The 26,105-nt window shown below is 32.3% G+C and overlaps 2 protein-coding genes and 1 non-coding gene across 4 annotated transcripts in view; 1 reads left to right on the forward strand and 2 right to left on the reverse strand.

Annotated features, from left to right (window-relative positions):
• LOC136983710 (monocarboxylate transporter 12-B-like) lies at positions 1 to 23,552 on the forward strand. Of its 2 annotated transcripts, none has more exons than XM_067280539.1 (4): positions 1 to 969; positions 1,039 to 1,254; positions 23,122 to 23,258; positions 23,322 to 23,552. In XM_067280539.1, the coding sequence occupies exons 1-4, from the start codon at positions 64 to 66 to the stop codon at positions 23,350 to 23,352; spliced, it is 1,290 nt and encodes a 429-aa protein (XP_067136640.1). In that variant the 5' UTR covers positions 1 to 63; the 3' UTR covers positions 23,353 to 23,552. The 2 variants fall into 2 exon arrangements, with proteins under 2 accessions (XP_067136640.1, XP_067136639.1); XM_067280538.1 differs by having other exon boundaries at positions 3 to 969; positions 22,976 to 23,258.
• LOC136983714 (cilia- and flagella-associated protein 77-like) overlaps positions 1 to 26,105 on the reverse strand; it is a 233,549-nt gene that overhangs the window by 68,655 nt on the left and 138,789 nt on the right. The window lies entirely within an intron of this gene.
• Positions 6,419 to 6,490, reverse strand: TRNAA-CGC (transfer RNA alanine (anticodon CGC)). Its single transcript has one exon. It is a non-coding gene; the product is annotated as a tRNA-Ala (tRNA).

Raw genomic sequence — 26,105 nt, forward strand, 5'->3', positions numbered from 1 at the left:
AAGTCAACGTTCTTTCAAGTTTAGTAGAAATAATGATAATTTCTGCTTGAATCAACGTACAAAATGGAACCAGAAGGCAAAATCTTATCTAAAATTCCAATAGATAGTGGATATGGATGGGTAATTGTATTATCATGTTTTGTAATAAGTCTTCTAATCGCTGGTATATATTCCTCTTTTGGAATACTTTATGTTGAATTTTTAAAATATTTTGGACAGGGTAAAGCGATTACATCCATAATTGGTTCCTTTTTCTTTAGTCTTCCGCTTTTAAATGGTCCTCTTGCTAGATTTTGCGAAAAGAAATGGGGATGTCGACTCACTTGTATTGTCGGTGCTATTATATCAGGTTTTAGTTTCTCTGCTTTATATTTTGCTAGATCCATTACCGATGTTATCATATGTTTAACATTATGTGGTTTTGGATTGTCTCTCTGTTTGCTTTCTTCAGTTGTTATTTTGATAATTTATTTTGATCAGAAATTTTCTTTTGCATCAGGACTTTCTGTATGTGGTGAAGGAATTGGATCTTTTATATTTCCTCCTCTAACAATATATTTGTTAGATACTTTTACTTGGCGGGGAGCTGCTTTAATCTTAGGAGGTATCTTGCTTAATTTGTCTATTTGTGGTTGTTTAATAAGAGATGCTGGATTTTATATTAAGAAAACAAAGAAAAATCCCTTTGAAACAACCGATGATGCATGGATAAATGTAAAGAAGAGACCATTAGTTAGAGGGTTTTCAAGCGAACCAACCGTAAATCCACTTCATTCCTCAAAAAATGTTATCACGAGTACTCATTCACTGCAAAAATCAATGAATTTAATTGAAACAAATAGTCTTTCAAATGTACGTCTACGAGGAAGCCATTACACTATTAATGTTTTAAAATCACATTTTGGTAGAGAATCAATCATAAAATCATCTAACAACACGGCAAGATGTAAGAAAATCAATAGAATGCAGGTAATCTCTATAGGCTAGATAAAACTTTATGAATAACAGATTAAAGTTTACTTATTTTTTTATTTTTAGGAGATTAAAAAAGCACTTCGTGAATTGAAGAAAACATTATTTACACTTTTTAAATATAAATCTTTCTCGATATTTTGCTTATCGAACGTTTTGCTCTATGCTTGTATCGAAATGCCTAATATTTATTTACATGATTACGCAGTTGGAAAAGGTTTCGATGAGAAAAAATCAGCCTTCCTTTTATCTGTTATTGGCCTTCTAAATACAGTTGGAACGGTGAGTTATTATTAAGCGGTTTTACAGGGTGTGCCAGAAAGACTTGAGGGTTTTTAAAATAAAGTAACACTTCAGGAGAAAGGGTAAATATTTATTGCTATGAACAGATACATTTTTAAAATGGAAAATGAATGTTTATTATTGTTATATCTTAAAGGTAACATTTTGTAAATGGCCACCATGTTCTGCGAATTAAAATTTAAAAATCGTCAAGCGTTTCTGGCGCATTATGTATTTCATAAGCAGCAAATAAGTTTATTAATTTTACAAAATATATTACATGTATGATTCATAATTAAAATTTTGTCACTTTTCTTTATGAAAATTTTAAGAAGATATTATTACATCTAACACACAAATAAACTATGATTTATCCTTCTGCTTTTATTCCGTTTTTTGTTTACTTTTTAAATTTCAGTATGTAACCGGTTCAGACACCGGTTACATATTGAAATTTTATTTTCTAATAATTATGGTATCCGTAGATTTCAAAAATAGCCAATCAACAATCAACTAGCCAATCAACAACTTTCTTTTACCCAAAAGCATTTTGGAATTACAATATTTCCGTTTTCAGTGAGCTTTTTTTCATACAAGCTAATCAAGGCACAAACACTTTTTCAATACTCTCACGTATTTTTTCAATATTCCAACCGTTTTTTTAATACTAATTTCCATAATAAAATCATGTTTTTTTCCTGTGTTATTTTCCTTAATCATACATACGCGTATTATCCACAATCCTTGCCGTCAGTACCTTCATTCGTTATTTTTCACCTCATTCATCAACACTCCTACTACAACCGGAATGTTGATGAATGAGGTGAAAAATAAGATGAAATTCTGTTAATATTAATTTAATTGAATCGTATTTGCTACCTGTAGCATTTATTTCCCCTCTCATAGAATAAATTTTACTGTTTATAAAGGAAATTCGACAGCGATAATTGTAAATGATTTCTTGTATCTTTCCTCTACGACGTTATAACGAAACGACGCGACGTCTAAATTCGTAGAAGACTTACACGATCTCTGAAAACTGTTCTGTAAATTGCTTCCGTAATTCTTTCCATTCTGTGTAACATATTCCAAATGACTCCATTACTTAGAAATAACGTAGATAAAGGAAAATAATGACTTTTGACGAATAGACACATCAAAGGCACAAACACTTTTTCATAACATAACGCGCTTAGACTAACCACCAGACAAGTCTAAATTTGTGTACTACTATTACACATTTTTGACATAAACTTGGGCCAATCTGAATTTCGTTCTTGCAAACGGTTTTAACTTTACGCCTGAGTATAAACAATCAGCCCTTCGAATCTCAAAATACCCAGTTTTGAGACTCGAAGGGCTGATATAAGAATAGCTAAGTCTAATATACAGTTTCACGTTATTCTAAACTGTTAAATACTTGTAGATGTTTCACCGAAAATGTTTTTTTTTTTGTTCTTGTTTTAATTTAATGAAAAGTATTAGCGTTTTTAAATAAGCAGCGATTTGATTTATATGTAAAGATGGTGCCAAGTTTTGTGAACTTTAATATCTAATGCGCACAATTTTATTAATAAAATATATTTAATTTGAATGTCAATGAAGAATTAAGCAAAGTATAGTAACGATTACAATGTAAATTGATATTCTTTTTAAAATAACTTTTTGTTTTGTATACGGTAACACGACATGTGGGTAATGCCTCTCGGGAGGACTTTCTGTGGAAAGCTGGCTCTTATTTAGGTGTAAAAACATGAAGAAAATCGGGGAGACACGGGCTGGCCACGTGTTTTCCGGATTTATCTCCATGTTTGAATCCATGACCAATTAGTCAATTACCAATGTCAGCGGTTTTAGCCACTCGGCCACTGGGTAGGCTTAAAATAATTTGAACTTACCAACTAAATTAATAGTTTTTTCTATAACTAACTATAAGTTATTTCTTACGCTTTTTGCTACGAATAGGAAATGTATAATAAAGCAAATAAAGAAAATTATTTCTTATTATCAATATCATTAACGCGTAATCGTAAGCTATAAAATAAATACGTACAAGTACAACCGAAAATATTGTGTGTTTCTGTTATAATAGGTAGTCCCGATTTACTATGGTAATCTGTTCTTGGACTTCCCACAGTCAAACATAAAAATAATAGTGATAATAAGGTATAGTTTCTAAAATATTGCATATGTATGTAGTACTGTATATTATAATTCGTATTACGTACCGCATTACGTAATCCATGTTATGTATTCGTTACCGAGTGTACAGTACGTATCGTAATACAATACAATGACGTTGTTAATGCGTGTTTTATTTTAAACATTTAATATTTTAATTAATTAACTATACTGTTTTATTAACAAAGTTCACAGACACAGGCATGTATTTAATCACGTTTAAAGAACGTCAAAAGTATTGAAATTTTCGTGAGGGATTGATTTTACTTTTATTGATTTAATTTAACATTCATTTTAAATAACGTTATTATGAATCTGAGAATAAAATGATAGTCTAGGAACGAGCAATTCCTCATAAAGTTTGTTTTTTTGGGCGATTAGAACACAAGTTTTAGTTAAATATGAATAAACTAACGAATTATTGTTGTATATTGTATTTATTGCCTATTATAATATTAAATTTAACATTTAATTGTTGTACCGTGCTATTAGTGGACTCTCAAATAATTTTTATTGTAGTAGTTTCGGCAGTCGTAACTACGGATTAGTTGCGAGTCGGGGATTAGTTGTAGTGACGCATCCAGGAAAAAATCTCAAAAATTAAAAATATCTGAATTAACCTGTGCAAAATAAACCATATTTACCATCATAATTGTTTTTAAAAACAATGTTTTGAAGGTCGAACACAAAAATAATTACTTTTTGTATTAATGGGGAGAGCTGTAGCGCCCCTTGGATCGGTCCATGATTGGCTAGTGCACTGTGTCATTACTAGATTTTGTGGGTAGTTCGACAGAAGTCGGCTACAGGGAGAGTAAAAATTCCGACTCCTGCAGTGTAGCCTTAAGGCTTAAGGGGCCCACACACGGGGAGGAAATCCTCTGAGGAATAACTGCGCAGGCATAGCCTTAAGGAATTCCAGGGGTGCATATACTTTTTGTTTTGTACAGATCGATCTGTAAAATCGGATTAGTCCTTGTCACATGATACAGATAGCTTCTGTCATGGCAGAAAGTATACAAGTAGGATCGAAGATGGTGGCAAACATTAGTTAGTTAATAATAGTCTCTGCTTGTTAGTTAAGATATACTGAATTTTAAAAGTATTATACGTATAATATCTTTGAAATTCTGTATATGTTAACTAACAAGGATCAATTAATTAAATTAAAATAATCCATTTTATCCCTCGATATTAAAACTGTAGTTAGTACTAAACGACATACGCTGTTATGAATTATCGTTTATTTGACAAAATTGTTTGTGCTCATTCATACGAATTTTTAAATCGTATTACTCTGTGAATAAAATTGTTTTCCACAAAATAAAATTTAAATAAAAATTTCGCAAAGTTAAAAAATAAAACCTGCAGAAAAGATGAAAGTGCATGCCATACATTCTTGCTATACGATCTAGCAAAATTGTATCTAAATACTTATTTTTTCATCTCAGTTTATCGGATATTTTAATAATGATGTTTTTACTTGTCATTTATAAGTTTTAAATAAGTTTCCTTGTCAACAATTAAACGTATTTCTTCGTTATTTACTGTAAGCTTAACTTCAACCATGGAAGCCGCCATCTTTAATCTCTTTTATTCGATCCAAACGATCCTACCCTCCGCACGGATTAGTTTGATCGCGATCCAGTTGATCCTAAATGGCATTTGTATACGCAAATAGAGATTGATCGGATCGCAGTAGTTCCTTTGTATACACGATTTGAACGATCGAAGTGATCTTGGTTCACTTTGATTCCAAAAGTATAAGCACCCCAGAATACCTGTCAGTCAGTTCAATTGGCCGTGGTATCTATTGATGATGTACTGGCTATTGTTGGATGTTTATTGGTAATAAACTGTATTAAATACCCGTGAAAAAGCATGCTCATAAAAGTGTGTGGAGTAGAGTGGCTTAAAAGGAGAGGCACGTATTCTCATGTAAACCTGTTCTCAGAATTGAAGTTAGTACCTAAAGATTGGCGCAACTGTTTGAGGATGGATGAAGAAACTTATTTAAATCTGTTATTGTTGGTTACACCAGTCATAAAAAACAAGACACTATTATATTTTTTAAAATACTTTTCACAACAGTTTCTTTGTTAGCATTTGGCTCAATGTTCTTCAATTTTTTGATTAATCGTGAATAGGCAACTTCGGATTAGCATGATAATCTTTATTTTTAATACGCCAAATGCATGATTTAATTTTTTATAAATCTTTATCTGAGACCTAAACATTTTAATTTTGATTGAGCTCGTTCGCTTCAATCAAATAGCTCTCCTTCAATAAGGTTCATAGTATTTACTTTTGGCTCTTTTTAGCTATATTTTTTATGCGAGTTGTAAAATTTGACTCATTTTTTGAATTTCTCAAAAAATTGGTTACTTCATAAAAATAGAATTGCCGGCACCACTGAAGACATTAGACACGTCCTTTTAAAACTGTGGTAGCGACAGTATTACAGTAACCACAAGGACAAAGCTCATTTCCGGGGACAGAGGGTCAAAAATGGGGACTGTCCCGGAAATCGGGGATGGATGGTCACTCAATTTTAGATAAACTGAGTTATGCTACATTTTGTCCAAAATATAAACCTTGATATACTCATTCGAAAATATGAATGAAACTTGTCCGGATGTTTATTTAGTTGTTTACAAAAATGATTAAATTCGCTATGTATACGTCTACTTTTATTTAAGTGAGCATTACAGCTTCTGGTTTTACTTTTATGCATAATAAATAACAAATTTTTATGGACTAATTTTCTGTTACTAGCAAATCCATAGTTTTGGACGTAGTTCTCGCTCGATTTTAAAAGTCCTTAGTATATATGTGGGACTACATCATCCTGCAGAAACTATTTTGCTGGTTTGCTCAGCGCTTTAGTATGAGTTGACCTTAAAGGACTTTTTTTCTTTGTGGTTTAAGGCCCTTTACCACTCAATAGAGAGCATAAAAAGGCCCAAAAATATCAATGACCACATGGAGGTGCCGGGGTTCGAACCCGGGACTTTTCGCATGCGAAGCGAACACTCTACCACTGAGCTACACCCCCTTGGCTTGACCTTAAAGGACTGTCGTGAGATATGCGCTTTTTCGTCATTGTAGATATTTTTTATTGTTCTTTGAAATGTTTTTAAAAAATAGCACAGGTTTTAAATGAAAATATTTTATTTATTTAATTCGAATTTCTTATTTAAAAAATAATGATATAAATAAATTATGCCAACAGCAATCAGTTGTAAAAGATCATCGCGTAAGTGTACTTATAGCATATCCGGACCCGCTATACAACGGACAAAGAGTAATATCTTAATATATTTATGATCGTATTTTTTACTATATTTAAGGCAGAGCGTTAGCGAAGACTCTTCTATGTGGCTTACAGAATTTATAACTTTATTTCCTCTCGAAATTCTTAATCCCGCCGGTGAAGATAAACGATAACACGGTCAGAATATTAATTCAAACATTTTTAAATTTTATTTCAATGCTAAATTTTTTTTGTTTACAAAATGTTTATAGGAATTTAAGTAATTTTTATTCTTATAATTATACGGCAGTTTTATTGATTATTTTTGTGTTAAATTCGAGTTCAAAATTAGCATGATCATGTACACAAGAAAAGGAACTAAAAAGAAATATATAATTTGCTTTTTTATTATATTTAAAGTTTATATAATGAAAGATTTAATTGCGTAATTAATATTATATACTTTATTTTATTGTTTAGCTCTAACGGAAAATTACTTTATAAATTTCCAATGAATTGGGTTCCAACTTGTTTGTTAACCTTGATGAAAAACATGACTTAGTCAATATCAACCACATTTATCCCCTCAAAAATAAATATATAAAAACATTCTTAATTCAGGTTAATTCCGGCAAGTTTGAAAAATGGTGTTTCCTTATATTTTTGTAATTGTTACTCTCTTATAAAAATTTCAGTTATCTTGTATTATTTTTTATCGATTCCCGTTTCATTTTTTATTTAAAAAATATTAAATATATTAATTATTTGTTAACAGAAGTATGAAATATCTTTACATACAATAACAAATTTACATATTAACTTGTGTTCGTAATGAAGTTTATTTAATACCTTACCCTTGATTACTTTTCTCGTTACTTGCATAAAGATAATCAAGGAATAAATAAATTAATAATTAATTAAAAATTTTTCCATAAACACTTTAAGCAGTTCCTGACAACATGCAAGAATTTAATTAGTCGTAAAGGCCTTTTTTTTTGGAAAAAGGTATGTAACTAAGGGCGGCTCTTCTAGACCTTTATTGCTGCTCCAATAAATTGAACTCCTTATATATACAATATATAACCTCTACCCCTTATATATTACTAGCAGATGAGCCCGGCATTGCTCGAGCAAAAAGTAACGATAGCGAAGATTAATACATTATAGCCGATCTAACCCGTTTTCACTGGGTGCAAAAGTAAGACCCCCTATTCCGAGATTAATTGGAGAATTTCTAATGGGTCTAAAAATATGTTCGATTTTCCGCAAAAATGCAAAATACCGCATCTAAAATAGTACAGTAGAAGCCAAGTTCTTCAGGGTAAGTCTTAATTTTCTCACTCTCTCCCGCGGGGGGAATTTCGAAAAATCTCTTTTTAGTGTACGTATCCTAACTGTGTATCAAATTTCAACTTACAACTCCTAACCGTTTGGGCTCTGCGCTGATTATTATTATTATTATTATTATCAATCCATAAGGGGTAGGAGGTTTTATACTGTATAAAAAACCATTCCAAACGGAATGCGGCTCTCACATATTTTTCATACGAGGTATATGACTCCTTAGTTAGTAACTAAGTGTTGTTAATTTCTTATTTATGTAAAAAATATCGAGATTTATAAATTTAATATTTATAATTTTACATCGTAAAAGCTACGAATTTGTTTAAAAATATTATTTACTTATGTATTAAAGTACAAACTTCTCAAAGCATCATTTTATTATTGGGAATAGTAAACATTTTAATGAATAAATATACAAATATGTCGGTAACTTTAACCAATTTATTCCACAAATTTATAGACGTTTATTTTCAGAATGTTAAGAATGAAAAATTTATGCATAGAATTATGGGCATTCGCAGGAGGGGCACAAGTGCCCCGCTTGCTACCCTGATCGAGTAAAAGATTGCATAAATTATAATCGTAGAAGTGATTGAGATACGTAAACCACGGACACTCCCCTTCCCCTTTTCTCTTAAACCCTCGACCAGCGGATGTTTTGATGCAATACTATATTCTATAATATATTTGTGAAAAATTCCCCTGAAATTAACAAATTAAATAAAAGTTTATTGATTTAATCATTTGTCTTCACTTATATTTAGGAGGAAAGTTTTAGTAATATTTAAGAGGTTAAAAGTATTAATTGGCTCACTTGAAACATAAATATAGGATACAGATATACAGTTTCTTTAACTTATCTTAGTAGTTTATATATGATATTTTATTTCATCCATTCGATAAACAAAAGGAAATCATGTGTCTCTGTTTAGACTTGGATTATACTTAAAAAATTTATATGTAAATAAATATGATATACTCGTCTTAATTTGATTAGGAAGAATTGTTCTTGCTATCTACATCTTTTTAAATAAAAATTCACGTTTTTTAAACTGTATAAATGATATACAAAGAAAATATTTTTTAAAAAATGTTTATTTTTTAATCCACAGTTTTCATGTAATTATGCATAACACGGCACAAAACCAAACTTTCTATTGTAATTTTTGTCACCTCATACCAATTACCATAATTTAAAATAATTTTATAACGTGACATCTACATGAGCACTTTGAATTTAGTAATCTATCTTTTATATTCTGTTGCTATAAACTTAGAAATCTTATAAAAGAATATTATATTTATATCAATAAATTTTCAAATTTAATATAATGTGTTATTTATTAAAAACAAGTTGATTAAATTATTTTGTCCTTCTTTTTTTTACAAAACATAATTTCAAAATCAAAAAATAAATTACGAAAGTCACTTTGATGAAGAAGTAAATACAAATACTGTAGTGAACATAATTTAGAAATATTTAAATCTACATAAATTTCAAGTCGTTAAATTCCAATTCTCTAACTAAATATCATACTCAGCTCATTAAAATATTTAATGAATCATTAAACACCTGATGCTGAGAAATGTTTATTAAACAAACAACGTTTTCGCATGGAAATTCTACATAAAAGTAAAACTAAAACAGAAAAATTCTTAGCCCGCAGCTGCCCTAATTTTAAACAAAATACTAGATAAATTAACAAATAAATAATAAAATAAAACAAAATATACTAAATAATCTAATACAATAACGATGTAAATATAATAAAATAAAAATAACACATGTAAAATAAAATAAAAATCAAATAAATACACAAAAAATGCTTTTAAGTATAAGATGTAAAAGTGTTCGAACGTTTTGTCTTTAAATGTTAAGTTAAAATACGTTCGAATTTCGGTTGCATCTGAAGATGACCTATCATAATGGGTCGAAAACGTTAATGTTTGTTTAATAAACATTTGTCACCATCAGGTGTTTGATGATTTATTAAGTATTCAATTCTCTAGTTAATTTGCAAATAAACTCTTCAATATAATAATTAAATAATCTGTTTAAAAATTATTGCTATTGACGATTGCTATTTCTTTCGAAAATGCATGCGAATATATATATATTCGCATGCATTTTCGAAAGAAATAGCAATATATATATATATATATTCAATAAATGTCATTTAGAAGGCCTCACTCACAAATCTGATTTGATAAAGTGAGAAATCTCAGAAAGATGGCAAGTATGTCAATCTCAAATTCTATATGTCAAGGGCCTTGTATATCCATCCAAAAATTGATTTAAGATTATAGGAATTCGGGAAATTTATGAAATATCGCAAATGTCCGAGTGAGAGCCTTTAACAACTAAATAGGGATCAGTTTCTTACCGAAAGTCCTCCTGGGAGACACCCTTTGGCAGATCACCCATGTATTTCATTGCCTCATTCTATCAAACCAAACCTAAATTACATTCCTAATGTAATATAATGTTTCAAAATCATTGTGCATAGGGCCATATGAATTTCCTTAAATTCTGTTATGTAAATCTAAGAACAATTATAGCTAAATATAACATTAAATAATCCTTTTTATAAGTATGTTCATGGAAGTGCTTAAATTCAGTTGACAAATATCATTAATGCAAGTGTTAATAAAAAATGCTATATATACTGTATATTTTTATTAATAATTTACATATGTATATACTATATGTATATGTATGTATGCATATATATATATATGTGCTGTGTGTGTTTGTAATCTAATTAATATACACTGTATAAATTAATTATAGTGACCCGATATCACATTTCTAGGAGTTATATTTTTAAAAATATATTTATAATTCTTCTAAAGCAATATTTCTCCTGAACCTTTCCTTAAGGCCGTGACATAATAGGCGATTTCTCGCCGGGAGACATGTCTCCAAGCGACGAAAACCTGTTGACATTCACCAATGTTCGGACACACGAGAAGACAAGTTGCCGGAGTCATAGTATATTCTTTAATAGTTTGGTTATACCGTAAATAGATTCTTACGATTGGATTAATTAAATTAAACATCTTGTCCTGTAAACCGCCGACGAACAACTATCCTCCATTTATATTTTTGTGTTGTAAACAAGAGTTGTACTCATGTGATAAATCTACGCGCGTTCATTGGCTGCAGCGATCGACAGAGAGACTTTTTGTCTCCTAAATTCAAAGCGGTTTGACTCCTCTCCCACAAAAATCGCCTAGTGTGTCATGGCCTTTAGGAATCATTCTCTAAAAGACTTTGTTTTAGTCAATTTATTTCCCCTAAACGCTCCTAACAAAATGTGAATAAGAACACACATTATACTAATTCTTATTTGTTCACGATATTTAAAATTAAGTATTTATTGGGCTGCAATTTGAAAAAAAAATTGTCCTATATATTCCTACTGTCGTTCGTCTGTCTGTCTTTTCTTAATCTCGAGAACGGAGTTAGATGAAAGACGAGACCAGCCATGGAAACATTAGGAACAGAAGGCCCCGATTGACTATACTCGAATTTCCGGTCTAGCTCGGAAGTAACATGATTTTAATTCAAAAGTTTTCTTCCGAAAGGTGTTAGATAGATGACCGGCACGACTGTGTTGTTAAAGGAAAAGTATGATGTACAGGGGCAAGTCACTACTAATTTGAGGCGGAGAACATATATTTTAAGTTAAATAAATTAAAAATATGATTAAAAATTGCAGCCCGGCATTTTGACCATGTCACATTAAATAAATTGTTTGTTTATAGATCTTTCGTCTTAGGGTTACTTACATTCCTGTCTTGTGATTTCCGATATTTTTTATTATTATTAACTTATAAAGACTCAGTTATTATGATAATAACTAAATCTTTATAAGTTAGGAACTGTTTGAGGCCTTTCTAAATATTAAAAGGCTTCTAAATTCTAAATATTGGATATATTTTTAAAGGAAAGTAATTTTATTCTATTGAATTTAATTTAAACTGATTTGTTTGGGTACTTATTATATTGCCTCCTTCATATCTTTTAATTAGGCTAATTAAAAGATATGAAGGAGGCAGTATTCCGGCTAACTCGAACGACCCCTACGGATACAAACTGTCCACCTTTCGTGCACTCTTAGAAGAGCGTATTCATATTGCTCTAATGTGCTGGACCGGATCAGAGAAATTAATAGAATCAAAGAAACAGCTTCAAACTTGAGATATAAAAAGAGTACAATAGAAGGACTAATTAAAAGATATGAAGGAGGCAATATAATAAGTACCCTAAAATCTCCAAGTTCACATAATCCAGACATCAAGAACATCATGAAACAAGTGTCAGACAAAAAACACTCAAAAATAGTTTTCAAAAGAGTACCTAATCTATACAGTATTTTAAGAAATGATAAAGACATGATTAAAAAAGAAGAAAAAGCGGGCGTATATAAAATTCCATTTTAAAATCAGGAATTAGGAATTAAAAAGGACTATATTTGGGTCACAAGAAGGAATTTAGTTATCAGACTTAAGGAGCACAAATATGACATTAATAAAGGGTACCGCAACACAGTATTATCCTGTATGGCACAAGCAGAGGACTCTGGTTAAAAGGAATGAAGCGACTATCCTCAGGGCTATGAGTTCCCCACTATTAGCAATGCACGAAGAAAAATCAAAATCTATAAAAGTAAATTAAAGGATGGTTGTATTAACGTCAGGGATGCGGATGGACTAGCTTCCGCGTGGAAATTCTACATAAAAAAAATAAATAAATAAAAGTTAAGTTACTAAACATTTCTCAGCATCAGGTGTTTGATGATTCATTAAGTAATCTGGTATTTAAAACTGCTATTATTTAAATAGCAGTTTTAAATACCATTTACACTTTGTCATTCTATATTTCAAAATATAGTTATGCTGTTTCATGTACATTTTCCATTGTCTAATTTTGATACCCCTTGTCTTCTCTTAATTATCCTTAATTTGTATAAGTATAGGTAAATGATTGATATAATAACTGACAAGAATTCCTATAATTTGTAATAAGTAAATGCATAAGTCAATAGAAAACAAGTATAGGCCTACTATAATTATATTTTTTACTAAAAGTGAACCTAACATGTTAAAACTTCTCTATAATAACATGATTAAAGTTGGTAATCATTCCTTATGTTCCTGCGAATGATACTTTCAAAGTTTTAAATGTATAAAGAAATTAGTCGATTATTTAAAACTTTTAATTAAATAATAAGAATGTAAGGACAATTCTTTTATTGTTTTTATTTATATAGACTATTGGAAATCAATTTTTATTCAATAGAGTTGAATTGTAAAAATATACTGATGCCACGTCAAATACAGGAGTGTGTGCAAAAGTAGGTGTACAGTTGTTATTATGGAAAAACTTGGAGGGAAAAAACATAAAAGAAAAAAAAACACATTTATTTTTATGCATAAATTAAATCACAAGGAATAATAATTAAAAAATAGTACTAATGAACACCAAATATCTATATTTTTCAGATTCACAATTGCATACCCACATTTCACTCCCCATACAAAATGGTGTCAATGCAAAAACATTTTCATATTACTGGTAGTTTTATTCTCAGAATCGTTCGAAAATTTAGTCGACCGTGTACTTTAATATTTATCAAATTAGTAAAATATTCTAATCTGGTTTGCTTCTTATTTATTGTATTATGTATTTACCGCGTGTGGTGAATGAATATCCTTGACTTTGGCTGCTGTCCAGGAGAGAGAAACCAGCTGCAAATTTTTGACAGTTTGAGAAGAGTTGGACGTCATAGGCAGCTCTGATCGTACACAGATTTTGGTAAATTCTTTTGACGTGTTCTGTAGAATGAAAAGCAGATAATCTTTCGTCTCGCTTCAGCTACGTAATGATCTAACGTGTCGCCATTTTTTCAACCCATTAGTATTGCTTCCACTTGTATATGCAGTAGGATACGGTAAAATTTTCTAATTTAACGGCACTCTTCGTTATTCTATAAAAATAGATTTGCTAAATCTGATATTATCATGGCCGTCGACTGTGGGAAGCTAGGGAATTTTTCCGGGCCAAGAGAAAACTTAGGGGCCCCTTAGTAGTTCATATTCGTAAATTAATGCTGTTTTTACTAACAAAAAATAAAATCTTTAAAAATATTTCTTTATTAATAAAGAAACATTCTACGTATTTCATTTATTCTAAAGAAAAAAGGGGGCACGCTCTATCCCCTACACCATACAAACTTTCGAAGCCCTTGGATATATTACAATAAAATTGAAATTAGTTATTGTGACATAGTCACAATGCCGAACTGCAATTTTTAATCGTATTTTAATTCAAAATAATTAATTAATTTTAGAATGGGAGATAAATCGCACAATTGTTGAAATTATTGCCATGTGCTTGTTAATATATAGAGCATTTTATTTCATATATTTTGTTTTTTTAAGCATTAATTTAATATTGAATAAACGATGTTAACAGATGAGGATTCTGTACAGCTAACAGAATATCCGGCTTATTTTTCCATTAAATTAATGAGAAATGTTATCTATACACAATTCTAGGTTGATTAAGCAAAATTTTGTACTTTGATTTTAGTTTACAACCGTAATTGTAAAATTACGTAAAATTCGTAATAACATTGCGTAAATTGTTAAATATTTGGAAATCGTAATTGTAGAAATTCTATTTAAATATTTACCTAATATATAATTGAGCAATGATTGACGTTTGTACGACGGTTAACTCCCCCGAAACCGCTTAACCAATTTAAATTATATTTTGCATACAAATAGAATCCACCTCTGTCTAGGTCATGACGCAAACGGCATTTTAAAATTCGATCCGTGACAGGAGATGTGCAAGGTCAAAGTTCGCAACGTTAAATCTATGGGCGAAGTCGGCGTCAAAGAGCACACTCATCCGACTTCAATAGATCTTTTCGATTACATTAAAATACATCGATTTCTCTCAGATTTTTCTTTATTTATTTATTTACAGTAAACAAGTTATCTAAAACTTTGCTGATTTATATTTCGTAGTATATTTAAATACCCCTAGAAACTTTCTAAATTAAAATTTAGCTAAATTTTTTCGGGATGTTGGCTAAATTTGAATTGATAGATTACCCAAGGTAGCCCTTGACGCCAAAATTTACTACTAAATAGCAGCACTTACCCCTCCCTGTGTTCCACAGTAAAAGAATTCCACAAATTACAATCGTAAAAGAGAAAGATATTTAACCTTAGATCCTGGACCAAGGAACCCTTTCTCTGTCTTAAAAGAACCACCGAAAATTAATTAATTAAATAATTAAAAATTTATTTGTTTCCAAGTTTTGCCCTCCCGAGAAAATTTTCTGCGGATGACCATGACACTGGTATTCAGATTGGTATCGAAAGAAAGTATCGATACTGAACGGTATCCTATAAATATGAGTTTTTTTTTTTTTTTTATAAAAAAGTAAAAACTTTTCCGCATAAAAACGCGACAAACTGATAGAAAGAGTCGCGGATATTAATGAGTATCGAAATACAGTCCTGGTATCATTAAAAATAAGTTGGAAAAAAAGTTTAATTGCCGACTGTCAGTCAATTTGCCTGAAAAACAATTTATATTGTAAAATAGTTATAATTTAGTCCATAGTTTTAAGAGCAACATATAGCCAGATATCGATTACTATCTATATATAGTATTTAATTTTCCTTGAACAGTGTCTTTTCATATTTTAAACAATTTTCTAAAAATTAAGATGAGAATATCAAGAATTTGAAAATATACACACAATACCCTTTGGATTCTAGACTCTCTGAACACGGTCATTATTACGTAGGGGAAAAAGAGAGAGATATTGCTAACGCCGATAGGGCATATAATAGAATGTATAACTGAATCGATATGGCATAGTTTTAATTTGCACTCGATTAGCGTCATCTAGGAGAACTCAGAGAAACTATCTAGGAAAATAAATGTACAGTACAGTACGGTACGCAATGCTGACCAAAATACAGTCGATTCCGCTTGATTGGGACACGTTGGGACTAATCCATTTTGGCCCAATTAAGCAACTGCTCCAATTAAATTGAACTAATAATAAATTCTAAAATATGTAATACGTAGGTACAGTACATAAATAAGTAAGCAAAAAATAATAATTTGGTACCTATTTTAATGCTTTATTAAACCAAAATACAGAAAATATTTGTACTATAAATTTGCCGGACTCACGACGATAGATAACTGATTCGCATCACGTTAGTGTTGCCAAATGCAGTATTAGTAGTGACGTACACAGGTGTTGACCATTCGATACGTTCCTGATCAAACGATTTTTCTTTTCTCCCTTTTTAGTTAGAATATGTTCTAAAGGGTTTGTCTAAAAGTCACCTTACTAAGCACAGGTCCCTTTACTTGGAGATGGGCCACTTTGGCAGGAGCGTCCATAGAGTCCGCCAGTTGCGGATGCTGGTCTCAAGATCGGATGGCTGCTGTTCGAATCTAGACGTAATTATGCACATAATACCTCCCAAGGAAACTAGCTGTTTTCCAACTCAGTCGACAGACTTTGAAAAATTGTCCGGAGATCTTTGTCCCTTCGCTTTTAAAGGAATAGTCGGTCCAATCCAGAGCAGGATCAGTAGCTCGCATTCAGGTCCATCTCAGACGGGATCCCGGTGTGATATGTCCCGCTCGGGCAGTTCAGTCCCCCTCCGAAGAAACTGAACTGCCCGAGCGAAAGACAAAATCGCTTTGTCTCTGCCAATTGTTAGGCCTACACGACATTAGTGTACAGTACGTAGTGTCTACATATTTTCGGGAGATCCCTAAAATATATCAAAACTTGCTAAATTCCTTTTCTGCTACTGTCCCAATTAAGCGATTAAATTATATATTAATTTATTAGTTTGGTTTTTGTTCTTTGAGATTTGGCCCAATAAAGCGGCTGGCCCGATTAACCGGCGGTACAATTAAACGGAATCGATTGTATATGTGACATATAAGAAATGCGTGCATTGTGATTGATTAAAAATTAAAAAGACATAAAAATTTTAGAAAAAATATAACCAACAGTTTAAATCGATCGATTGTAGTTTTGTACTGCTATTAATATTAATAATAACAATTCACACAATTATTCGTTTAAGATAGCTGCTGATAGAATGGTAACAGAATATGGATCGTTCATTGGGTCTTCTTGACATACACGATACCATAAAGTAAAATTAACAATAAATGAATGTGTTTGTCTGGTGGTATAGCCACTATCAAATCGATTGACACTTATCTTATTATATGTCTATGATATCTTTGTAACATTAAACTAATATTTAAAATCAGCTTATTTTTATTTGGTTATTAAATAGATTTAACTGGTAATTGTATTAAATTTTATTTAGTTTAAAATAAATTCTTGCAAATGTTTGAAATCTTAATTTTCTCTTGATCGTATTATATTTCCTACAAATTCTTCAGCTTCAGCAATTATGGATCATACAGCAATACTCAATACGCATAAGGGGCCGTCCATAAATTACGTAAGGTATTTTCGGGTGGGTGGGGGTCAAGGATTTCTTACGATTTCTTACTCAGGGATAGGGGGTAATAGATCTCGTCTTACGTAATATTCTTATTTTTATTTTTTCATCTCGTTGAGTGGTGGAGTTTTGAATTTGGCCTTAATTTTGCGGTTTCTATTAAGAACGCTGGTTGTACTAACGCCGTCAAGTGTGACGTGATAGAATAATAATGCTAGCAGACACATTTTTTATCATGGGAGAAAGGCCGTGTAGTTGTTTCTATCTCTCTTTTTTTTTATTTTTTTTTATTTGAATAAGTGCACCACTCCTATGGGTGTATAACACTAAGTATACATAAACCGAAATAAATGATACAAAGTAAACATAAAATTAGTATTCGGTTTTTAGTGAAAACTAAAATGTAAAACTATAAATTAAAAATTATAAATAATCTTATCTTCTATATTTTTTAAACATAATTGTAAAAAGCATCAAACAGCGGCTTCTGAACAAGCTTAGCTATTGTTGCATTGCTCAGCTATTGTTGATTCCACTTTTGCATAGCGTTGTCATAAATATAATTTTTAAGGCTACTGCGTGAGAGAGGGATGTGAGTGTAGTCCAAGTCAGTGTCCTTTGCAGCTGAGTTAGCCTCAAAGTCGGCTTTTTCATTTTCTAGTATGTCAGTATGGCCACGAACAAACACAAAAGTTATCTTATTTACAAGATTTTTAATATGTTGCTGGATATATGCGATTTTATTGCTATTGTAATTGGGATTTAATAGAGCTTTTAGGACAGACTAAGAATCACTATAAATGTTGATAGACAGAGTTTTGTTTGGTAGTGAAGTGGCTCACTGAACAGCTTGGTAGACAGCATCTTCTTCAGCTTGATATGTGGAGGTATCTGTACCTTCTAACATATTTTGAGCAAAATATGTCAGTTTGGAGGAAGATACAGATACTTGAGCCAACATGAAGGGTGCTTTTGACCCATTTGTGTTGATATTAATGTCTGCATGGTTATCCATGGAGGAAGCAGATGACATCAAATGTACAGTACCCTGGGGGTAACCTTGTTTACAGGGTGATGATCAGAGATAAGATAATTGCAATTTGGTAGCATTTGAACAGCCGTAGATAGGACTAGAGACTGTTGTTGAGTCTTGATGTTTGTAGTTCTGATGTAGTAGTTCAGAACCTTTTCTACAATACATAGTGGCAAAGGAAGGAGCTCTGCTAGAATCAGACAGGCATTAGTAGAAACATTTCTGCAGCACTTTGAAATTCTGATGGCAAACTGTCTTTGAAGAGAAGTAATTTACTTGCTACTCAATTTTCACTAGTTACATGATCCCAGCTAGAGGCCGCGTAAAGTAGCATCGGTTGTGTTGCCCCATTATATAGAGTTTTATAAGCTTTACGATTTAGTCCCCTGGTGCACCGAGCACATTTTATCAGCATGTAGTTTATTTTCTTGGCCTTAGCCGAGATGTAACCAATATGGCAACGGAATGTGGTTTCTATTATCTCTTGTTTTATTTTGTATGACGTTTCTGTTTACACGTGCTGGTCGATTCGTCAATGTTTTTTGCGTCGTTTTGTGAAAATTAAAATTAATATAAAAATGAATATTATGACGTTGATTAATGATGATAATAATAAAAAGATTGTTAATAATTAAAAAATAAAGTTCTTAAAATAAATTGTTCATTCGAATTTATTAAATTTTTATATTTTTAAATTTGTTCACATAGTCTTTTATAAATAATAGTGCGAGTACATATTAATTAACTAATTAATAATTATATATTTTGGACCTAAGGTTTTTAGGGTTTCATTAAAAAAATTTATATTTGTTAAAATCTTTCTATAAAATTATGCCTAAATATTACGTAAGATAGGGAAGGGGAGGGGGATCAAAGAAAATATTACGGTTTCTTACACAGGGGTGGGTGGGGGTCCAGAATGGCTAAAATCGCCCTTACGTAATTTATGGACGGCCTCTAAGCGATAGTTCTGTTATGTCTTATTACAATCGATGCGTACTTAAATAAATGTCTATTGACAAAACTCTTGGCTAAAATTTTTCACCAGTGGCAGAATGGTTAAAACCAGTGAGCACTGGTAGTTGGTCGTAGGTTCTGGCAGGCCATATGAAGTTTTCTGGGTTTTTTCACGTTTGTAACACCTAAATAGGGGCCAGTTTTACATAAAAGTCCTCTCAACAGTCATCACCCTCAGCAGATCGCCCACGTGTAGCGTTGCCATAACCAAATAAACCAAAGTTACATTAGCAAGTCACATTTTTTTAATAAACTTTTTGTCTTGCAGGCACTAAGAGGGCCTGTTTAATCAATTACATTATGGCCAGGACCAAGTGGGGCATCCGGATGGAGAGGGACGAGATCCGACATATCCGGACGAATTACTCATTGAAAAATTGCTCATCGAAAATTGCTCGATGAGTAATGAAAGAATTCGTGACAACGTGTATCTTCTTTAATTCCGACATTGATTTTTTTGAGTTTCCCTAGAAATTCAAAAAAAAAAAAATAATAATAATAATATTGTTCCCATCATAATTCTTTGATTTTTTATAGCTAGATAGAGTCATAAAAATACTTGGCCATTATAGGCTGGACGATTTCATCCAGCAAAACGGATCCGTATAGACCAGTGTTTCCCAACCTTTTTTGTGCTATGCCCCACCTAAGTCTTTCTAAAATTCTTGTCCCCCCACATATACGTTGAACTCTTTTGGAAGATCTCTTGTCGTGTTCGTTGAAGTTTTTCTTGCACTTAATTGCCACACTGTTTTATGGTAACCACGAGAAAACCCGATCCTTTCATCAAAGTCTCTTGCACTTTCCAGTCGTTGCCAAACGCGATCCGAAACACCACAACTCGTGTCTGTTCACCTCGAGGTCTGGGCAAAGAATGCCCTTTCTCCTCTTTCACCAGCCTAAGGGCCTCGTTCATCTCTTTGTTCTCAGTGGTTCCCAGAATTGTTAATCCTACCCAAGGGAAAAGGGTTATAAAGGAAAGGGAAACGAAGAAGAAAGAAAACTAAAACTAACTAAAATCGATATTTACAATAAATATGGCGTACAGCGGCTATGTGGTTAACTTTAACTCTGGACAAGTACATTTTCGAATTGCCCCCCTTAACAATCGAACTGCCCCTCTGTGGGGCGTGGGCCCCACGTTGGGAAACACTGGTATAGACAGTCGCCTAGAACGATCCATTTAGGGACATCGAAATTATGGAACGGAAGGAATAACCCTCGTTCTTACTTTTAAACGGATACAGATGTTTATAGATAGACGTCATCATCAATCAGCCAATAGAAAATGTTTTTTGTTCAAATGTAACGGCGGCTCGAGATGTAAACTTCGTTGCGGTGGAAAGGAAATATTCACGTTCATACGATCGTTCTTGGAGAGAATATTATGTTAAAATTTTTAAAAGATAATAGTACCGTTTATGGGCGAAAATTTTGGAAGAATCAAAACTTGATAATGTCGGAATACTTGCGTTGGAAAACAGCGAGTGTGAGCAAGTATCCGTTTCACTGCAACGGATGTGATCAAAACGGATGAACTCATATAGGCCGGATGGCCGAGTGGTCAAGGTGGCAGTCTATCGCTCTGGAGGACCGGATCGAAGCCGGACGGGTCGAAAAATCCCTAGGAATTTTTCGGGGTGGTTCGTTCGGATATGTCGAGCCCCGTCCTTCACCACCCGGCCCCATTGTGGGCTTGGCCGAACTCATAATGGGCTTTTTAAAAGTGACCTTCTTCGTTCCCACAGAACGGAGTTTTTTTTTTTTTTTTTTAAAGTATAAACCCGCCTTAATTAAGCCTGTTTCACAATTGTGAGAAAGCAGAATCTACACAATTGAAAATGCGACATTTTGGCAGAATCGTCTGCTCGGTTTTTTATTTTCCACTTCTGTTTCACAACCAACTAGCGGATTCCTTAAAAGCGTTCCTATTGATTAAAATGCATTGTAATTGATAGGTTAAAATCGATAATAAAACTAGGTTGGTTATTGGCCATCTTACCAGCATGCTTCCTATTATATGTTCCATTCCAAAACAGCGTCGAATAATAATAATAGCAAGTTTTAATATTATAATTAAAAATTTTGTTTCACGTATTCAGAATTATACTGAATATGTGAAACAAGGGAGATTTTCCTCGACGGTTTAGTCTATTGCATGATATTGAGGGTCGATACATGACTATTTAAATTCCGGCGTTTAAAACAGTTCTAGAGCGTTGTCCCAGAACTTTTTGAACGTCAGAACGGCTCTCTTGACCTTTTTTAAAGGCAAATAGGGTGTAAAAATTACAAAATTAGGCAATGTTCATATTACCAACTAAATTTAACGTGAATAACCTGACTATCAAAAGTAAGCGGATTTTACTTGTGATACTGTAAACACATGCATAAACAGTTCTAACATGGCAAAAAAAAAGCACGGATATTCTGCCGAAAAAGACAGAAAATGCTTGTTTTTTTTCAATTTACGAAAAGGCAGAAAATTTTCTACCATTTTGTAAATTGTTTTCCACTGCGCTTCCGGGTGACACTATGAGCAACTTTAGTTTTAAATAAGGATTGCTAGAATTGCTGTGAGCAATTTGATATACACGTGTGCGCTTCCGACTTTCTGATGACCTTAGATGATCCGGATCAGAGCATAGATTTGGTTAGCGTAGATAAAAGGTCTCCATCTTTTATTTATGCTAACCGATCCTAATGTGAAAAGTTTCGAAAGGACGAATGACGCTGATTGAAACCACTGTCGTGTACAACTATGTAATGTCGGTGAAGAAATTGGAATTATAGCAAAAATTGGTTTATCCGTAACACACATTTCAATTGTTTTCGTTATCAATAATCTGAATTTTTTTTCTTGTATCTTATTTTATTTCTTATGATAAAGAGCGTACATCAACGTAAATGAGAAAAGAGGGGAAAATAGTTTATCAGAAGAAAGAAAATGGTTTTCCATCAATAGCTAAATAATTTATCGTCATTTATATTATAAGTTTCCTCGTGCTTTATACTAGTACACTGAATAGAATTACTATTATTAAACTGAAACTCGAGATTGATCGAGGAAAAAAATGTAACATTATATAATTTATAATTTTTCTTATGAAGGAAGGAAGAATTTAGAAAATAATTTATTTTGTTAGCGAAGTTTATTTTAAAAAATTGATTTTGTTCGATCCATTAATTAACTGTTATTTATGTTATAATTCATTTAAAATTATCTTTTATTTTATCTTTCAGGACATGAATATCAAAACAATTCTAGTTTATTACGTCATTATAATTAAATTTACATATTACTTTTAAAAATCATTTGTGCAGTTGTTTCTGAGATTAAAATATATACATTTTTTCAGATTTCCTTGGGTTATTTAGGCGATCTTCCACGGATAAGCCCTACCATATTATACAGCATTTCCATTTGCATAAGCGGAATTATTATTATATTAATACCGCTATTTGTTCATTATGGAATCATAGTTACACTCATCTCCATTTATAGCATTGGTATCGGTGGTGTTTCTGCTCTGGATGCTGTCGTTCTCTTAGAAATCATTCCCCAAGACCAATTTGGAAACGCTTTCGGCCTTCTACTTTTGATCCAAGGATTAGCTACGTTTATTGGTTTGCCGTTAGCCGGTAAGATAATCTTAATTTTATTTTAAAATTTGGTCCTGTATTTATGAAAATTTTTCATTTCAGGTATATTATACGATTTGATTTATTCTTATGATATTTCCTTTTATATTTCTGGCATTATCTTATTCGTTTCTGGAGCATTTAACTTATTAATCATTAAATTTATGAACGTGGAAAAATGAAAATATGAAAGAAACGAGGAAAGTCTTTAAAATACTTTTAATTCTTTATAGAATTTACTATTAGAATGAACATTTTATATTTTTATTCGTATATAACAATGCTTATATGTAAAATAAAACTTTCAATACATATAAAAATATTTTTTCTTGGAGTTTTTCATTAAAAAAATATGCATGTTTCAAGGATAATATTATCAAAAATACTTATTCCATTGTTGTATTATTTCCTTAGAATTCTCTCAACCATTACTAATTTTTGTTAACTTTACTAACCATTTTATATGACCCATATAGAGGTCTTTATATATTTTCATGACACGTATCGTATTCACATGACGGAGCATTCGTGTCTTTTAAGACCCTCTTCTAACGAAGCAGATCAATTAGATTAACATCAGTTATTATTTCTTATTACTATTTTATTTATATCTTCCTGTTTATGGAATTGTTTGCTATCGTAACAGTTTTTAAAATCAAAATTCCGCTGTCTAGTGACTGTCTTCCCTCATTTTCTGTCGTAAATGTTCTAGTTTTATTATGTATACAGCTAAATAAATTGACGATCTCGAAGGTTCTCAATCAGTCGATCTTTCTGGAAATATTTTTAAAATGTACTGTACCTCCAGGAATTTTCGGGTGGTGGTCCGTCCGGATTATCTTTGTCTTTTCGTTAATTCACGAAATTAGTTTCTTTTAATGCTACTGAATGAAACAATTTCCTCGTAACAAATGTGATTGTTTGTCTTAGCTTTCCAGTGGAAGACTAAAACGGAACTTTTGGAATAAAGGAGGATAAAATCCGACTTCATTGATAATATTCGAATTATTACGATCAATACGATGAATAATACAATTCTTTCATATTTATATCTAAATTTTGCCGCCTCGATCTTCCAGTCAACTTTTAAACTATTTGAAAGTTAAAGATAGAAAATGATCCAAATAAAAAATTAATTAATATTTTAATTAAATTCACTAAAAAGTGTTTCAAAAATTCGGTAATTAATTTTTCATAATATGTTGTGGTCTGAAGACCACGTGTTCTGTTGCCTAACCGGCTCGTAACCAACCCCTTGGGTGGTTCACGGTGTAAAGGAGGGACAGGCCCTCATAGCGTAAAAGCTTCCTGTTGTAAAAGTTAATGGGAGGAGGGGAGATATGTGGTCCAAATATCACGTGTTCTATTGCGTGATCCTTGGGTGGGCGGCAGGGTAAAGAAAGGATGGGTCGCGTTTTCGATGGCAACGAAAAAAAAATCCGGATCAAGGAGGAAGAGAGGGAGATCGCTCATGCTCAACGGAAGAAGAGGGACTTTTTCGGAAGAAAGAAAGAGAGAGAGAGGACGTGTAGACGATAGAGTCGCGAGATTGTTTTTTTTTTTTTTTTTTGTGTTGTTTCTTTTGTTTTAGTGTCTGTTATAGCGAAGGGACAGAGTAGTGATTGGAAGGACTAAAATAAACTTTAAGTTCCTTGCATTGGAGTCATAGAGTGTGTGATTTATTTCTTTGAAGTTTCTTTTTGTTTTGTTCCTGCACGGGGAATACTCTAAAGATCGAGTACTTCCCCACAATGTATTATTTTTGAAATAATATAACACCTAAATACTTAATATTACTTAAGTGAAAAATAAAATATAAATTTATCAAAGTTTATTTGCGACGGCCGGATGGCCGAGCGGTCAACGTTAGCAGCCTACCGCCCTGGGGGACCCGGGATCGATCCGGACGGGTCGAAAAATCCCCAGGAATTTTTCGGGGGGTGGTCCGTCTCGATATGTCGGTCCCCGTCCCTCACCACCCGGCCGCCCCATTGTGGGCCTGGCCGAACCCATAATGGGCTTGCTATAAGAGGCCCTCTTAGTGCCCACTGGGCGGAAAGAATTAAAAAAAAAAAAAGTTTATTTGCGAAGAAAGTAACAATGACGCTCTTCCGAATTTTATTATTTCGGTAAAATGCTACAAAGATTCAACGTTAGATTTTATATATATTTTAAAATAGAGTAAGAAGCGTCATATTCTCGAAGCTAATTCGCGGAAGGATTAACAATAATAATGAAACAACGAATAAAGCAGCGATTTATGATGTTTTTACATCTTAAATTCGTTCTGTTGCAAGGATTCTCAGAGGCGGTCTGATATGAAAATTTCACGATACTAACGGATTTGTAATTTATAGCACTGATATAATTGAAATATCCGTCAGTTTGGAACGAATTGATCATAAGGAAAAAATCCAGCAACGAGTTGATTAACTTTCCCGGCGAAAAACATTTATGTAAAAAAAAAGTTTTTTTTGTAAACTAAAAATTTGTACGAGTAAAACAAATTTCAAAACTTGTAAGCTTTTTGAGATATGATCTCTCCACCTTAATGTCTCCCAAAGCGATGGTCCGATTTTCCTGAAAATTTCTAAAAATATTTTCCCTAATATATAAACCTTCATGAAAAATTTCAGAAGTTTTCGACGAAAGACACAGGAATTATGAAGTTTCGAAGTGGGTAAAGAAAACCGTGCTCCTCCACACACGATGACTCGGGCCACCGTGGCCGATTTGATAAGAGTACCGAATACTAGTAGTTGGTGGCGAGTTTTCGCCCGGTCAATGGGCTGGTCACGTGGGGTTTTTTCAATGTCAGTAACATCTGAATAGGGGCCATTTTTTCAT

The sequence above is a fragment of the Centruroides vittatus genome, unplaced genomic scaffold (assembly GCF_030686945.1).
Source record: "Centruroides vittatus isolate TY-2023 unplaced genomic scaffold, ASM3068694v2 contig_884, whole genome shotgun sequence".
Taxonomy (NCBI): domain Eukaryota; kingdom Metazoa; phylum Arthropoda; class Arachnida; order Scorpiones; family Buthidae; genus Centruroides; species Centruroides vittatus.